Source organism: Ambystoma mexicanum, chromosome 5p (genome assembly GCF_040938575.1).
Source record: "Ambystoma mexicanum isolate Mex_15411 chromosome 5p, UKY_AmexF1_1, whole genome shotgun sequence".
Lineage (NCBI taxonomy): Eukaryota > Metazoa > Chordata > Amphibia > Caudata > Ambystomatidae > Ambystoma > Ambystoma mexicanum.
In genome coordinates this window covers 892,974,994-892,993,477 of record NC_090930.1, presented here as the reverse complement: position 1 = coordinate 892,993,477, position 18,484 = coordinate 892,974,994, and the positions used below count along the sequence as shown (strand labels likewise).

Sequence of the window (18,484 nt, the reverse complement as noted above, 5' to 3'; positions counted from 1 at the left end):
ACCTGCTTACCTATTCAAAATGTATCATGGGTGAGATTAATGCATCAGCTGGTGTGCCGGGATGGTGCCCCAAACATATGTCTCGGGAGCACCACAAGGCATGTATTTATTTATTTGAATGTGAAGAGGTTTCACCAAAGCTCTTTACAAGGTTAAATAAACAACGTTTCCAATTATTATCAAAATGGACCAAAATGAGGAGCGATTTCAATCAGGAAGAAGTACTTTCTCTGAAAGTAAGTTAAGTGAAGAGCAAGAAACAGCAAGTGCAGAAGAGAAGGGGAGACCATTCCAGAGTTTCGGGGATAAAAGAGCAAAAATGTGCAAAAGCAAAGCGGATAGCAGTCAAGAGAAACAGATGTGAGGAATCCGTAGAGGTCCTCGCTCCCCTTCCCCCCAAGGGCAGCCCCCCTTCGCATGAGGCCAGCATGGTGAGGCCAGTACACAACAGTCCCCCGAGGGTGGTACACAGCGGGAGGATCAGCCATAAAGTAAAGTGAACCATCATTCCGGGTCCATGAAAGCACTCCACTGCCTCGCATCGGGAAAATCCCCAAGCACCACATCAGCATGTGTAGTGAGACTGAGGCCGCAGAGCCAACCGTGATCGACCACTTCAGGGAAGCGCGTTTGTTGCCTGCTTCTCCAAGAAAAAAAAAGAATCTGTACCATTTCAAGGGAATTTTCTCTCCACAAGACACTTCAAGTCCACCTACTACATATCGAGCATACAAGTCTTCTTTGTCGCATGTATAGCTGTTCTTCTGCATCCGTTTTAGAGCATGATGTCAAGGTCAAACAGGTTTGCATTAACTTAACGCTCAATTAACCTCTTCCTTTATTGCTGTGCAACACAAACCCTAAAAATTCGAATTCAATGTCCTGCTCTGTGGCGGTCTCTTTGCTCCATGGCTTCATTATGCAACACGGATTTCAGTAAACTGGGGGGTCCACTGCAAACGCTGCCTTCCAAGCACCACTGCACAGTTCTTTGCTCCAAGTGTAAGGAAGGCATGGTATCAACAGTAAGACAGACACGAGTGACCACAGTTCAATGGATGTTTATTGAACTTTCACAAAGGGGAGATAAACGCCTTCCTAAACCTACAGATGGGAGCAGGCTACGACCATCAAATAATAATAATGCAGTCCTAGTGGAGTCTTGTCAAATTAAAAGGGCCTATACTAAAATATCTATTGCCAAACATTACTATTAATGTACAAACAATGTGGGGGGGTGGGGGGAGGGTGTTCATGAAAAAGAAAGAAGTGTTCACAAAATGATAGGCCAGGATGTTTGGGTTGTTGGCCTCCCTTCCCGACGTTTTCAGCACAGGGAAAGGCAGTTCACTTGAGCAAAGCACACACTCTGGCTTCCGGGCACGAGGATACAGTCCATTTACACAGTTCAAGATCTTCTGGGTCCAAGTCTCTTGCTTCGTGCAAGTCTCTTGACTCAGAGGGCCTGCAAAACAAAACACAAAAAAGTTTTCTTCTTCTTTAGTATTAATTTATGGGTGTTACCCCGGACAACCCTCAGTCGGGCTCAGATTCTTCTTTCATTTAATTAGTCTCCCTCAGCCAGGTTTGGACCAATTGAGATGCACTTTAAACTATCGAGGACTTTCAAATGTGCACAGGATTTAGCTTGACCCGTTGCATGACCACTTCAATCAGATTATTCCTTTTTATTCATATTCCGCATCAGTTGGATACCCAACGGAGACTTTCGAATGAGCACCCACTTGGCGTCAGGCCACTGTGTATGGTATCATTTGCTTGCCTCCCAAAGTTCGATTGCAAAGTTCAAATTATCTCTGCTTTGCTCTTTGGAAACACCTCTCACACTGTTCTTGTTGTACAATTTTGCTGCTTGCAACATTGGTTCAAATCACAGGCTGGTTTGGTATCAGTCTCTCCAACTCACCCACTGGCTGTGCTGTCTTCTCTGACGCCGCTTTGTTGTAGGAGCCAAGGACAGTACCACGAAAGCAATCGCTCCTCCTCACCTGGGTTATCTACGCGAAGAGCCCCAGGTACCTTTGACACAATTTGCAGGTGTGACCAACCTTAGTTCCTGGTCTTCCGTTTCTTACTTTCCAGGGCTCATGAAAGTAACGGTCTTTAGTGGTCACAGGTACTTGCCTCCTTGCGACTCTCTGGTCAAGCAGTCTTTCTCCTTGTGCTAAACTGCCATATTGGAACTGGTGTTTCCTTGTGCGGTTTGCCTCACTCAGAGTGTGCTATTGTGCTCTGCCTTTTATCCGGGTGGGGAAGCATGATGGAAGTCAGGTGTGTGTAATAATCCGTAATTGCCTGACCTTGCCTGTCCATGGTGTTGGGACATGTCAGGTATATGGGTCTGGGGTTTGTCCATTGTCGCTCACAGTGAACTGTCCATGAGAATGAGTTTGTGTCAAAAAGGGGGAGGGGGTAGAAATACTAGGTATCCTACCTGGTAGGATGGGGAAAAGGGGTTATTGTGAAGGGGATACCGCGTCAAACCCTCCGGTGTCCCACTTACACTCCCGAGGGCCCCTCATACAGGTGATCCTCCCCCACTGGTCCACCCCCAAGAACTGGATCCAAAAGCGATGGCCGTGTTCTGGTCACATGGATGACAGATCACTGGCGACTAGCGGGTGAGACACCTCCAGGTTTCTCGCACAACTAATGAACACTGTTGACTGTGTAAGGATGCAGAAGTAGGACTGACAGTGGTGGCATGGTGGTGGGCAAAAACTTGTATTCAAAAGGTAAATGAAAGAAAACCCTTTCTTGCTTTATTTATAAGAGGGAGTGTCCCTTCCTCAACTAAAATGCTAATGAGCATGTCAGGATGTCTAAAGTAAAAAGTCTAACGCCCTATGTCAGAATTCCAACTCTTTCCCTTACACTATAAACTAAACTCAAGTAGTAATAGGTTTCTTTGGTCCATGAAAATGATCCTTTTCTTGTTGACGGGAGATCAAAAATTGGGTCTAGGTCATATTTTCACAGATCACCTAACAAAAAGATCGATTTTTTTTCCGGCTGATTTGAAGCAGCCTGCAAACAGCAAAAACATGGCATAGTTTTGCCCCTCACCCTCTCGGGCAGGATGTGCTAGAAATCGGTGGGGTTTCACCCCTAAAGCCCCCTTCCTCCATCCCTGCCACACCCCTCCCCGCACAAGAATTCCCCTCACCCATTATAACACCAACACGCACACAAACTTACCGTTTCTCCCCTGATGGCGCTTCCGGGTCCCAGACAGCTCCTGGGCACCCTTGTGTGCGGCGGGGGCATGACAGTGAGTTAGAAAGACTGCTCTGTGAGGTCTTTCTAAATCTATCGTTAATTTTTTTAAAAAAAAAAGGTCTTTTGACCTAATACACAAAAATCTTCACTATATCTGGTTGAGAGCTCACACAGTAAAGTCAAGTTAAAGTTCAAACCCAACTGGTGGGGTAATGTCTGTATGCATCAAATCACCTACTTTATGCGCACATCTCGCCTCCCCAACACTCTCGGAAACCATTACATACCTTGCACAGGACACTGCACAGTGAACAATCTCCCTGGACAGCACCAATCAAGAGTCACTTGGATGCGCTCTCAGCAGCTCCGCAAGCCTGGCTAGGAGCAGATGGGGAAGGCTTATAGGTGCCCAACTGCACAGATCAGGATTTATATGGACGCACATACATGGACTCAACAAACTAAGACACATATGAGAGGGGAGGGCAGTGCTTTAACTGGGAAAAGAAATGGAGGGGGGCTCTAATGCGTCGTGAAGCAATATTTAGGGGCATTGCCTAAAAAGTCTCTTGTGCAGTCTTAAATGCCAAGTAGCTAATAAAGCTTTATAAGAGGAGTGGCCTGTGTAATTAAAGTGACCTAACAGAGCCGATCTTGTTTAAAGGGCACACATTTTTGTTTAAAAGATGTATTTAAAATGGTAATGTGTGTAAAAATGTTGATCAAATAAATATATTCCAACACGAAACAGAACATCAAATCAAAAGGTGTCCGCACACCATGCAATCCCACAGTTCTTATAAAACAAATCCTTTATTCATACAAACTAAATAAAAGGCATTCTAATAATGAACAAGTTACTCTCTTACCTGATAACGTTCTTTCGATGGGGTGGTCCGACGACATATTCCATATGTATGACAGTAAACAGCACAGCTGTAGTGATTACTGTCATAGATATGGAATATGTCGGAGGACCCAATCCCCTCGAAACATTAATACAATGTGTGGCAAAATCAAACAATGTATTCTTATCATTTCCATTTCCTGTTTGGAAAGTACCCAATTTCACATATCTTTAACAGATGTTGCGATTCTAAAGATTACTGAAGGTGACATCCACTGGCAAAGAGCAACATTTCCACTCATGTTTAAAGAAATGTGTAGAGGGAGGTCAATCTGGAGAGTCCTGGTTTAAGGGCAATATTTTGAGATTGCCTGGGCTGAACCCTGGCTAGCCCTGGCCCACTTAAAGCCATGGGGGAGGGTATATAGGTACCAGCCCTGCCACTCTGCAAGGACTGCATACCGCTGTAACCTCTACCTCCATACATATACCAAGATATTGTCACAACTTTTGCAGAGGTGCAGAAGTAAACTCAGGACACAAGGGTGTTACGTTTGTTGGTATAGACTTTTATTGAACTGAAAATAAGGAAGAACCCTCCCTGTCCCTATGACCAACCAAAACAAATGATCTAGTCAGAATGTCCGTCAATCAAAAGTATAAAGTCCACAGTCCTGTGTTCTAGATCTATTACCACCCTTTACACTTCAACAAAAAAACTTTAACTAAACTACACCCTGCTTAGAACAGGATGACTCCCTTTTCAGTAGGGATGTAACGGTATTACGGTATACCGTTAAAGATACCGTGAACCACTTAATTGAACAATAATAACCGTCACATTGTTTATACCGGTATACCGTTCATACCGTTAAGTGTGCTTTTCAATCTGATTTGGAAAGGCTGCCGTAAGCAAGTTCTGCGCAGTCTTGGTCTTGCACTGTTGGATGTGCCGTCTGCCAAGTAGTTTCAGTTTGAGCAGTTTTTAATGCCATTCCATAAACCACACGTGCCTGACACAAAATCAACATGTTAGCAATAGGAAGAATAAATACAGTGCCAAGAAGGAAAGGGGTTTACTTTTTTTTATTTACATTTTTTTTTTAAAGCGCTCACACAGCCCCAGGGCATCGAGGCGCTGTTAAAGAAATTGGTTTGGTTTATTTTGTTGTGTAATTGTTTTTGTCTTAGTTGCGTATTTATAACATGCTTAAACACCCAGAGGTTTCTAAGCGCGGACCCAGGGATCGAACCTGTGTTGCTTCATGTCGTCTTGCTTCCAAGGCACGCACGTTTCCGCTGAGCTATCCTCCCGGGACTTTGGGTTGGAGGCTTTGGGGTTTATATATTTATAATGGATAATGTTTTCTAAACATATGACAATGGCGGATTTCCCTGGTTCTATCATTGAATTTACATATAATAAGTCACACTGTGAAATTTAATCTACTCTGTGGGTATTCCCTGCTGCCATACCAAAGGGTAACATGTCCGTGATTACTGAACACCTTTTGGCCCAGAAGTAAACTAAAGGCTGTAACGTAAAGAGAGAGTGCGTCTGTGTGTGTATGTGCACAAGCGTATACTACCATCAGACTCCATTGATCTGTGGCATGCAGATTATCAATTTGGCAACATGTTCATCTTCACCAGTAGCCAGTGGGGGAGCTAAAAGCCTAAATGACCACTTAAGAAAAGCTATTCAGTTTGCTTTGCCAGTCACAGCAGGGCCCCACCTCCCCCTCCTCTCCACAAGTGCGTTTGTGTTTGGTGCAAGCAAGGGGTGGCATTTCAGTGGAAAGTATGTTGAAAAGCCCAATTCTGGCCCTGGGTGCATGGTTTTGTTTGTGATGATAAATCTGACAATTTATGACCTTTTAGAAAATATTTGTTAAGATTAGTTAACTCCACCTGCTATACCGTGATAACCATGATATACCGTCATTTGGCAAGAAGGTTATTGTACCGTCATAAAACTAATACCGTGACACCCCTACTTTTCAGGATGCTTTAAGCAGTTCAAAGTTCCAAGTTCCAAAACAATATTGGAAAGGCATCTCCCTTCCCTAAAGCGTTAGTCAGGTTCTTTTCATCAATAGTCTCTTCATCACAGTTAGGTCTTCTGCCAAAGGATACACATCCCTTCCTCTGGTCTTCTCGTGATTTGTGCCAAAAGGATCTTTCTTTCCCCTTTGGGCTTTCTGCAACTTGTGCCAAAGTGTCTCTTCCTTTGGACGTCTCGCATCTTGTGCCAAAAGTTGTTTGCTCCTGGTCTTCTCGTACCTTCTGCCAAAGGTTCTCTTCCTCAGGACTTCTCGTCTAGCTTTGTGGGTGCCAGTCCCCTTGTACAACTCTGTAATGTCTCTTAACTAAGTCTTCTTAAACTGCCAAGCCTCTCTCAGTCTCTCTGGGGTGCTCTTTCATCCCCCCGGCTCCACTTCCCATTCTCAACTCTGGTTTCTCTTCGGTTCCACTGGGACGGGAAAGGTGACTCTTCACTTCCTCCCAACCACAGCCTCTGGGGTATCCCTGTGCCTTCACAGGCTCCCTCTCTGTACCTTTGTACTTGGTCTGCAAGTGATCCGGTCTTCTGCAACAACGGACACCTTCTGTGGCCTCCCCTGGGCTCCTGTGGTATTCTTACATATTCGGCGGCTGTACCACGTTTGTTTCGCTACACACATCGGGTCTCGCCTGGACCACTCAGGTGGCTTTGCTTCTGCCACGGGATGCTGGATCCCACAACCAGGTAAATTGTGGCGCTTCCTCGTCTTGCCATTCTCCGCCTCTCAGTTCCAGGCAGTCAGGTCTGCCACAGGACCTCTCCTCAGCACTCCGCTCCCTGGCGGGAAACTGCTCTAATGCAGGACAGTAGCAGCAGACTCCGGGCCCCAGCTTCCCTTCTTAGCTGGGTGATGTAGTCTTTTCTGGTTTTCTGGAGCTCCCAAGTAGGTAAAATCTCTTGTTGGTCCTTCAAGGGTCCTCCTGCTTTCTAGTTCAGAGCCTCTGCTCCAGCAGCAGCATGTCCTCCTTGCTCCAGACTCCTCCAGGGAGGGATTAACAACACTTCCCGGTTCCCCTCCTCCATTTCTATTGGGAGGGAACAAAAAGGAAACTGACAACCACTAGAATGCTTAGAGTGGTTCCTGGAGGTAATCTTCATCCCTTGGTATTTCTCACTTGTGCCAGTATTATCTTCATGAGGGCAGGTCGTCTTCTTCCTGGTTTCAGTGAAATGAAGGTATTCCTCTTGTTGGTCCATACCAGTACTTCTCAGCGATAAGGAAGGGGAAGGTTGGAGAAAGTGTATAAGAATAGCAGAAGAGGGAGGAAAAGGAGGTGCAACTGAATGGGGATGCCTTTTCGCATCTGGCAAGTCTGCCCCACTCACATGAGGGTCGTCTCTCCCCATGTGATCCTCCCTCATATACCCGCCCCCAGGGTGAGGATCATCAGATAGATGGCACCTTACCCTGGCCACAGGAGGGGAGATTTTTCCTGGGAAAGTAGTGGCTACATTGCCAGATTTGTCACACTTTCCTGTACATCACAATTGAGTAGGTAAGTGGTGCAAAAGGTTGTGTAAATGGCAGCAGTGTGCTTTATAGTGCCGAGATTGCAGAACATAACCTGGCTTCTATTAAATATCAAATGGATTGTCACGATGCGCGAAAACATGGTTTGGGGAATAAGGACCCTGGAGAGGTGATGGAAACTGGCAGAGTTGGCGAAGGGCTACGCAAAGACATCTTTATGGGAGAGCAAAAAAGGGCTGGCGTTTTTTATCTTGGCAGGGACCCCCACATGGCTGCCCGATTCAAAGATGTCAATGCTGGCTTGTTCAGTAGAGGGGCTCCAACACCTTTGTACATTTTGCAAAACGTGTGGTTTCACACTAAGGGCAATCGAGATGTGGACCCCTTGCTCGCTGCACCTTACGAGGCTCACCTTCACCCTGATGAGGCTTAACAAGGCCAAAACACGTGACTGGGGTTGCGGATGGTACTCTTGTTCAGAGGAGAATTGCCTAGCATTTCAGTACTGGACTGCCCTTTTGGGTGGCACCAGCGTGATCTGCAAATTGATATTGCTCCTCTGTTAAAGGGACAGCAAGCTAAAATGTGGTTGTAGACCCGCCTGAGTGGGATGCATCCCATACAACAGATCATTTGACCCATGTTCATTTTCAGTAGAGGGGCTCCCACACTGTGGTACTTTTTACAAAACATAAATCGCAACGTTCATGATATCATGGGGTGTGCTGCAGAGACTCTTAGCTCTGAGCCTGCTGCCCGACTGTAGCCGACAAGTACGTTCTGATATAGTCAACTCATCCTGTAATGTGTTCTGTGTTGGCTGTGGCGCATACCGTTTGTGCTTTCACTATAGCACAAGTCTGGCAGCGTTTCGCAACTTGCTGTGGAGATTCTATTGCTCATGTGAATTAACCAATGTTGGCATGCAGGTTGCTAAATATGAGGTCCACTATGGTTCAGAATATAGCTCAGTGTGTAAAGTACTCATTGCAGCAATCTGTGTTCATATGCCTGTTCGGAGAACCAAATTGTGGTTAGCTTGACGGTGGTGGTGGTGGTGGTGTGTCATCATCATAGGTTTTATTCAGCGTCAGCCATAAAACCAGTCACATAAAACTATTACACATGTATTCAGTTATAAAATTGGACAAAAAACAATAACCTAAAAATCTCTTTGGAAAACAAGGGCAAGAATATTTACAAAGGAATCAAGTTCCCTATAAGGTAAGAATACAAAATCAGGTCCAGTTATAGACATGGAATTCATTAACTACATGGCTGCCATACCTTGTTCTTTGAATAGGCCACAAGCTTTGACCAGGCTCTCTCTACACAGACAAGCATGATGTATAGATGTGGCTACCAGATCTACCATCAGCATTTCAGAGGTACGTTTACAGCAGGCTATTGTGTCTGCACTGTTAGCAATACCCCTTACCTTGAAGATAGGCTTCAAGTATTGTGATCTTAAAGGATTGTAATTTGACACAAAACAACACAGTGAGCGACTGTTTCATCACCTGCGTCACACAGTGGGCAAATCCTCAGGCTGCCTGCCTTCCAGGTTTTTTTTTTTTATTTATTCAAATTTATTTAAAGCGCACATCAGCCCGGGGGCTTTGTGGCGCTGTTCCAGGTAAACATAATCTGGTTACAGTGGAAGGGAGATGGTTACAAGGCAACTTTCATTACAGGACACATTTCGTAGCAGACGTATGAGAGCAAGTGTAGGTGGAGGAGGGAAGAGGTTAATTGAATAGTGTCGTTTTGAGGGATTTGCGAAAGGAGTACAGCGATGGTTCTGCTCTGAGTGAGTTGGGGCGGGCATTCCAGAGCTTAGGTGCTAAGTAAATATGGGAATCTTAATAGTGCCCATTCTGAATTCTAAGTAAAGGGACCTCGCAAAAGCTGGCGTAATGGCATCAAGGTACTCCTCGTACCCGAAATCTCCTTTTTGATTCGCGGTAGCTTGGCCCCAGGCTAAGATAATGACATGTGACCTCCTGGATTCATGAAAGATGGCTTCTTATCTGTGTATATATACTTTGGTGATGGAAGCACTGACTGTGCTACAAAAACATACTGGCGCCAGACAACGCTGGTTATAAGAATTAACCTATGGCATCAGTATGGTGCACTTCTAGAGCTCAGTTGCGCGAAACAGGACTAACAAAAAATGGGAGGCAACCATCCCGGCTTTGCCAACGGTCAATACAGCGATACTGGACCAGTCAGCTTATCTCACTGTCTAGTATTAGGTTCTCGTCTCTGAAAAGGTTCGCCTTTTCACATTCAGGTGGCATTATTCAGCCCAATACCTGGTATTTATTTTCATGGAGGCCATTTGAGTGGAAGGGGTTGAAGACCATTGACAGCAAGCCAAATGTCACAAATACCTCTGGGGTAGTTTATTTTCAGGTCCCCTTATTTGGCACATAGTTTGCTTTTTTGGACAGTTGAAAATGTTCTTCTGCACATCATACATAATGTGTGCGTGCGCACAAGCACACGCATCCGCTCCCGCTGGGTGTTTTTGAAGCTTTAAAATACAATATTAAAACCCAGATGAGACTTTTTTTCAGCTCACTTCAAATAGTGTTCTTGCCCTTTTGTATTTCACTTGATGGAGAAAATGAAGCTATGGCCATTCACCATTCACAGAATATATTTCTCCATTTCTTTTAAATGTTGTCATTTTGGATGGCTCTGATGTGTCCAAAACGGTATTTATTACTTTAGTCCATGAAGTCAAATATTCCAAATTATTTGCACTTTGCTGTCACAAGAAATGGGTGACAGATTGGTAAACTGCACACTATGCTCAAATGCCAGCTTCATCTTTTAGCCAAAGAGTGTGATCCTGGGCAACTTATTTAATGTCATGGTGTCCAACCTGTCAAAATTGCAGGTCCTTAAATCTTTAAAAATCCTCAGCCCCCCTTAAAGTGATTTAGTTCTCATGCTATGCTCTTTAAATGTTTTTACTGTTTTGTGAACATGCAAGATAAGTGCAGATGCGAGATAATTCATGTTTGTATAATAAGAAAATGCTCAATAAAAATAAATTTAAAAAAACAAAAGTCTCACCATTGTTTGAACTGGCTGTTGGTTTACTTCATATATAAGAATAGTGACCATAAATAAGACTGCACATCAAAGTAATTCGAGTTTTTCTCACTTTCGGCAACACCACTTGAAGACCGTGTCCCTCTTCTAGTCCCAGTCCCTGTGGGGGAGCAGCTTCCTGGGCGTGTCTTATGCATAACCACTGCACTATAATATGTATACCTTTCAGTGCTCTCCTGTATGCACACATGGAGCAGTTTAGCTATGTGAGCCTGGTCATCTCAGTAATTTGTCTATGCTGGTATATGTGTATCTTTCTGAATACAGTTACCGATTTATGTCCTGAGACTATACCACAGCCCATACACCCTTCCCTGTGACTACTGCTGTTAAAATGTGTTCAGCACTTATGCCCTGCTCATGGACTGCTAATGCTGTCGCTGGAATGCTGTTCGATTATTTTTCTGATTCTAACATGGCTGAAGGTGTCAGGGGTCTTCAGGGTGGTACTCCTGCTGATTTCCAGCATTTCAAGGCTTGGATTGAAATGCCGAGGAGGAGGAGGAGGGCAGAAGCAACCAAGATTCTGAATCCCTTCAATTCTTTGGTTTGGGTGGGGCGTACAGGTACCTGTGCACCCTCCGGAGGTTCCAAAATCCCTTACAATGACCATGCCTACACAAACCCTTCAAAACTCTAGTGTTTTAGTGCCAGCAGGTCCGTCAATGTCAATAAAAGACAAATTAAAGGGTACAAACAAGATCTTCACTCCTGTAACGTGCTCGTCTGTGTTTAATGCACCCAAGCCTCGGCTGAGAATCAAAACGGTTTCCACAGAAACTTACAGACTTGGCTGTTCAGCTAACTTTCCTCCTCCCAAGCCTCTTCCAAGCCACTACTGCATCTCCCCACGCCCCTCCCGTCTTCTCTTTTTACCTCAATGTAACTAGCGCCTAGATACCAGAGGGTTTTGTGCGCTCTAACAAATGCAAAAATAAATATCAAACAACTAGCATGTCGTAAGCATGAGCATGTACGTAGTCACTTACTGTTCTGGTCACATGGCTCAACATTGAATCCGACTTATTAGGCTGTAAAATTAAAGAAAAACGAACCATTTAGTATTTGCCTTTACAATAGTATAAATCCAATTTTTCAGATGCAATGTGTCATCGTGAAATAACTATGACAATCTTCCCTGAACACATTTTCCCAGTTTATCTATTTACACGACAGTCTGCGCCTCTCACAGGAGGCGACCTGAGCCAGGCAAGCAGCTGCGCAGTTCCGAGCATGAACAACCTAAGCGAAATGAAAATACTAAATAAACACATTAAAGCGCGTGCGTCAGAGCAGACACCTTATCGCGACCTTGACAGTCGCGGAGAACCGAACCATTCGGGGGGGGGGGGGTACATGCTGATTAAAAAACATTTCAAGATGAAAGGCGCACTTGTGTCACGGAGCTCGCAGCGTCCTAAACAAAGTGCGCACTGTGCCCGTCCTGCCAGAGAGCACTCCATCCCCCACCCACCGACTCAATGCCAGCCTCCCAAATCCAGCGAGCAGTGCGCAAATCCTTGGCGGGCGGTCAGTGCTGTGCTTGGAGCCTCTTGCCAGCTACACTCACGCAAGGGAAAGGAGAGTTAGGGGGGCCCGCAGCGAGGGGTGCACGGGAAGGGAACATGAGCTGCACGGGTACCTCTCCCCGCATGCGCCTACTTACCCATTATCAGACCTCCAACTGAAGAGTTCTAAAAAAGGGGGGGCTTATAAATAACCGACCGCAACGAGCCCCGAGGCACCTTCAATTCAGCTTCTCGCCCATGACCGCTCCTCCCATCGCTCAAACTCACCTGCATGGCAGGAGCCCCTCTCAGCATCTGCCGGTGCCTACCAAGGTTAGCGGTATGATGACGGTCTCAAGTTTAACGTTATCGTATTGTTGATAACATGCGGCCCAAAGCTATGAGTACCGCCTCTGACTGGAAGCCGTCCAACATCCTTCTGTGTCCAGGAACTTGAGGGCCCGACTGTGGCTGAAGGCGCGACCTATAGCCACAGCCAATCAAGCACAAGGACCAGGCGTGCCACAGATGCACCATGTCTGCCACAGACCTAGGACACAGGCTCACAGTGGCATACCGCAGCGGCGCCCCACAGATGCACCATGTCTGCCACAGGCCTAGGACACAGGCTCACAGTGGCATACTGTAGAGGCGCCCCACAGATGCACCATGTCTGCCACAGACCTAGGACACAGGCTCACTGTGGCATACTGTAGCGGCACCCCACAGATTCACCATGTCTGCCACAGACCTAGGACACAGGCTCACCTTGGCATACTGTAGCGGCGCCCCACAGATGCACCATGTCTGACACAGGCTCACTGTGACATACTGTAGCGGCGCCCCACAGATGCACCATGTCTGCCACAGACATAGGACACAGGCTCACTGTGGCATACTGCAGCGGCGCCCCACAGATGCACCATGTCTGCCACAGACCTAGGACACAGGCTCACTGTGGCATACTGTAGCGGCGCCCCACAGATTCACCATGTCTGCCACAGACCTAGGACACAGGCTCACTGTGGCATACTGTAGCGGCGCCCCACAGATGCACCATGTCTGACACAGGCTCACTGTGAAATACTGTAGCGGCGCCCCACAGATGCACCATGTCTGCCACAGACCAATGAAATAAAAGGCCTTGGGATCTAACAGCCTCATCAGCTGGGGCGAACAGGGGATTTTAGGGAGCCTGGCAATGCCCCAAGTTTTTTCCAAACACTACCGGAACTCTTCCCTGGCTAGTACCGGTCCACTTAAAAACCTGGTCATATGTGTCTGACAGATTTAAAAAAATTGAGTTTGCAGGAAATTTCTCAACACTAATTACTTTGCCATAAAAAAACAACTTTATTCGGCTTAAAACCATACACGCATTTCAACATCAAAATCAATATAAAACATATTAGCACCAATAATATATTTCTGTGTAGCGCCCAACTCTTTTCATATAATGATTGAATGTTTAAAACTTAACAATTTAAATACATCATTATTTCACACTATAATTCATTAATAACATGATTAAGGTTTCTTTCGTTGGTCACACACTACCTTCTGAAACGGTGAAGGTCATTAGCACATGGCTGGGACTCATGGGCTGCGATATTTCAAGCAAAGCCTTAAGTACTTTTAAGTGTGTGCTGTGTGTACGCCCAGCAGATGCTTTACAGATACTTGGAAATACACAATGTGCAAGCGTGCCAACATGGTCACCATCTTTTCTGAAAAAAATTTAATTGGGTGACATGCTTGCTCAAAGAACACAAAATGTGGAGTTAGGGCAGCCAGCCGAGGTGTGGGCCGATGCGATCCAGCCCATAGACTGGATCGCAGTCCCAAAGCAGGCACGAGCTAGAATATGATGCTGGGCACCTTATTTTCACGAGGCGTGCTTTTGGGACACACCAGAAAGTGTTTGCTTGCTTTTTAGCTCCATATTTTATGCCCATCATATATGGAGCAAGTCCACACCCAAGATAAAAAAGCAATGGCCGCCCCTCTCTCGCTCGTCTTCCCATGGGCTCCCTCCAGCCTAGACCAGATTTCCCTAATCCCACAAAATGATCGCCACTATAGAGATCAGTACCCCGGACCATCTCAAAGCTTGCTGGCTATAGATGGAGCGTTAAATAAAATGTTGATGGCTCTAGGAAACAGGTTTAGGTGTTTTGACATATTGCTTGATCGTTTGCGCGTATGGTTCAACTTTGGTCCCATGGATTTTAAACTGGCACCTGTAAAGCTTCGCAGTAGCACTTATGCGTTGTTTGGCAGCACTCTGGTGACCTTTCAGAATTAAGATAGCTACAGATTTCACATGCTCTGCTTTTCCAACAATGTACTTGGTGGATCCCAAAATGTTTTAAAAATTGAATATATTTGATTTTTCAGGAGAACAACCTCCAACATTGACACCTGGTTCAGTCAGGCACTGACAGCAGTGTCATGATGCCCGTGTTTTTAGCTCCTCGGCAGACCCAACCCCCAACCACCCCGCCCCTGATATATGCAACCTCGTGACACTTGTGTTAGCCCACCTAATCTAGCTCAAGCTAGGTAAGCAAGCCATTACTTTTATGAAGGGCTACAAGCAACTCCAAGACTGTTTTGGAAATGCACTAACGCAGATCAGGGCTAGCAAAACCCAATACCACATTATGAAGAGCACGCCGCTAATCAAGGTGGGCAAATCCTATTGGACGATTTTGTACACTCAGGGTTCAGAATTGGGGGGAGCTGGGAGCGATTTAGCTCCTGCTTCTAGCATAGTAGAGCCTGGTTGGCTTGAAACCAACAGCTGCAAGGAGCTATTTTTGGCTTCTCGGGCCAACTGGTGCCTTACAAACATGTAAATGTGACATTAAGTTTGAGTATTTGAGAATACTAATAAAGAAGAATTAGAACACATCTAATACACATTTAAACACAATGGTTCATACAAAATGGACAAAAAGTCAAATGAGCATCTCTGGTCGCTCCTGGGTCCCCTGCAGTAGCTCCTGCCCACAGGGTGATGCCCGACACCCAGGGGCTAGTTTTAGCTCCTGCCCATAAATCTCCATTTCAAACCCAGACACTCATTTACTTTAGAAAATGATAAAACACTACCAACTCTATTACTATTTTGAGGAGTAAACACCAATTCAAAGCTGTTAAAGTAACGTCTATGCTTTTTAAAGGAGCAAAACGCAATTTAAATGTATTAACTTTTAGTAACTTATTCTATTACAGATCCTAAGTTATTCAACTAATTTATAAGTAGGTACTTACAAGGTGGTCTCTGATGAAGTCAGGTTAACCTGGTCTGCTGGGAACTGATGCAATGAACTCCTTCACCCGGGGCGCAGTATCAACCAAGCTTAGTTATTATACTAGCTCTAGTCCCCTGCAGATATGCACTGCGCCCTCCAATCAGGGGAGCACTTGCAGCTCCCGGAAAGGGACAATAATACAATACAATTCCACAATCCAAACCATAAACTATGACATGATTCCCACCCACCTGCCGCAAACTATTACCCGAGACCTGGAAAATGGGCCCACCAGCACGTCTATCCAAGCTTCTGAAACATACTTTCATCTCATGGGATGACGCTCTGAAGCATGTGCGGAACCAGGCAGAGAATTTCTCTCTGAGAGCGAATGCTCCTCCAGACTAGACAGTCAACTCAGTGAACACAAAGGAAATAAAAAACAACAGGGGTCTCCAATAAATCCGTACAGACATTCACTCACACACACAAGTTTTCTCACGCTCTCCTCTACACCAACAAACAATAGAATGCAGCTATACCCCACGATCAATTCAGCCTAGCTGCACACATACCTACTCACCTCCATGAACACCAACAGTTTTTAGAACGCAGCTATACCCCGTGAAAGAAATCGGTCTAGCTGCACATATAATCTACACAAGCGCCACCACCGCCAGAACGCTGACCCGAGGTCAATGGCCTTGCTGCACACATTCTACTGACAACACACAGGCACCACACCATGCCTATCATTAGAATGCAGCTGCACAAGGCACTGGCTGCACACATACTGAGTTCACCGAAGCACTTACACTACCCTTCTCTCTCCAGTAACCTCCACTACAGTCCCTGAGGGCATTCAACCGACAGCGCGTTGAGATCATACCAAGGTAAATAAGGCGCTATACATATTCACCAGAACATAACATGGACTACAAACCAATTGTTTAAAAAGAGTAAAAGGCAAAACAGATATTATGAATAACCTGAGCTAAAGTGAGGCTTAAAAATACACAAATCCCACAAACCATGGAGTGTTTCTAGATGATCATCTATTTGCTTGACAGGTTTGCAGTACAATTAATGCATACTATGAGTGGGAAAGCTGACCAAACAGCAGAATCAATTACATCCGTTATCCTCCATGTGTCTACATATAGTAACCCGAAATCTAGCAGCATTTCATAGTGCAAATGGCTATTCAAAGATGAGCCCCAATGTAACAGATTTTTCTATGTATCCCAAGTCACATGTGAGGCAGGAAATGGAGATTGTATTGAAAAAAGGCAACTGGACATTAGCTTATTGTGTTATTGGTTAGGTTTAAAATGGGTTTAAATTTGCTTACAATGTAGAACCACCTAAAATGTCATACCGTGACCTCCCAATGCCCGACAACAATAACATTGATTAATAAAGTTACTCACCGTAGTGACTACCTTACTCCTAGTCCATAGTCCCCTTTCCTCCATACATAAGGAACATTCCTCTGTCCTGTGGAACGGGACCGGAGCACTTTGTAAAAAGCATCACATTTTTCAAAAATGTGTCCTTCCTCTCTTTTTACACGGGGTACCGTGTGCGGCCGTAACCCCGCCCTCCTTACTCCGCCCAGCGCATCGCCCATCAGTCCCTTTCTATCACCAGGTCTGAGACCTTTAAGCAATAACAGAGAAACCTTATTAGAGGGGACGGCGGGCAGGCGTATGGAGGAAAGGAGACTATGGACTAGGAGTAAGGTAGTCACTACAGTGAGTAACTTTATTATACTCCTACATCCCGTCCCCTTTCCTCCATACTTATGGGAGATTCCCAAGCACTCCTCACACCTCACAGGAATTATGGGTGGATGGAAACTCCTTATTAAAACAGGTTTTTTAGCACAGCTTGACTGACCTGAGCATCATCTCTGGAGCTCAGGTCTAGACAGTAATGCCTACAAAAAGCCGATGGGGAGGCCCACGTAGCTGCTTTCGCAATGGTCTCCCAGGGGACATACTTTTGGAAGACAACAGCAGCCGCCTTGCCCCACACAAGATGAGCATGAATTCCTTTTGGAGGTTGAAGACCCTGAACAGTGTAAGCCTCCGTAATACAGGCAGCAATCCATCTGGAGATGGTCGCTTTCGAGGCTGTCTTACCTTGCTGATTACCGAAAGTCACCAAAAGCTGAGAAGAATTCCTAAATTCAGATGATCTGTCCAGATAGAACTTAAGAATTCTTCTAATGTCCAGGAAAAGCAAAACCCTCTCAGCCTCTGAGGCTGGGTTTGGGAAGAAGACAGGCAAAGAGATTGACTGATTCAGATGAAAATCAGAGAGGAAGGAAGGAAGGAAGGAAGGAAGGAAGGAAGGAAGGAAGGAAGGAAGGAAGGAAGGAAGGAAGGAAGGAAGGAAGGAAGGAAGGAAGGAAGGAAGGAAGGAAGGAAGGAAGGAAGGAAGGAAGGAAGGAAAAGGAAGGGATGCTCCAACGACAAGGCCTGGAGCTCACTCACACGCCTTGCCGAAGTCACAGCAACCAAGAAGGACACTTTCCACGAAAAGTTACTTAAGGTCTACTGTAGCCAAGGGCTCAAAGGGCGTATGGCACAAGGCCGGAAGGACCACATTCAGATCCCACATTGGATGCGGTTTGCGAACAGGAGGGTAAAGGTGCATGAGGCCTGCAAAGTGTCTTCTAATGACTGGATTTGACAGCGAAAAAGAGCACTGATCCGTGGAAAGATAAGCGGCAATAGCTGACAGATAAGTCCTGCAGGACAAAACATGAATGCCAGATTCTGCCAGATGTGAGACAAAGGACAGAACTGAGTCGATCGTAGCCTCCCTGGGGTCCAGCTGCCTAGCCAAACACCAATGGCAGAACCGTAGCCATTTACTTTTATACTGAGATCTCATCGAGGGTTTCCTGGCCGCCTGAATAATGCGCATGTTATCTGCGGACAAATTGAGGCACTCTAAGGATCT

General features: G+C 45.6%; 1 protein-coding gene across 5 annotated transcripts in view; it reads right to left on the bottom strand.

The window, feature by feature from the left end:
- TNS3 (tensin 3) overlaps nucleotides 1-18,484 on the bottom strand; it is a 1,168,488-nt gene that overhangs the window by 510,156 nt on the left and 639,848 nt on the right. For all 5 annotated transcript variants that reach the window (XM_069613336.1, XM_069613334.1, XM_069613335.1 and 2 more), the window contains one exon: nucleotides 11,739-11,780. In XM_069613336.1, the coding sequence (XP_069469437.1) occupies nucleotides 11,739-11,780 (42 nt within the window). The remainder of the gene's footprint in view (nucleotides 1-11,738; nucleotides 11,781-18,484) is intronic.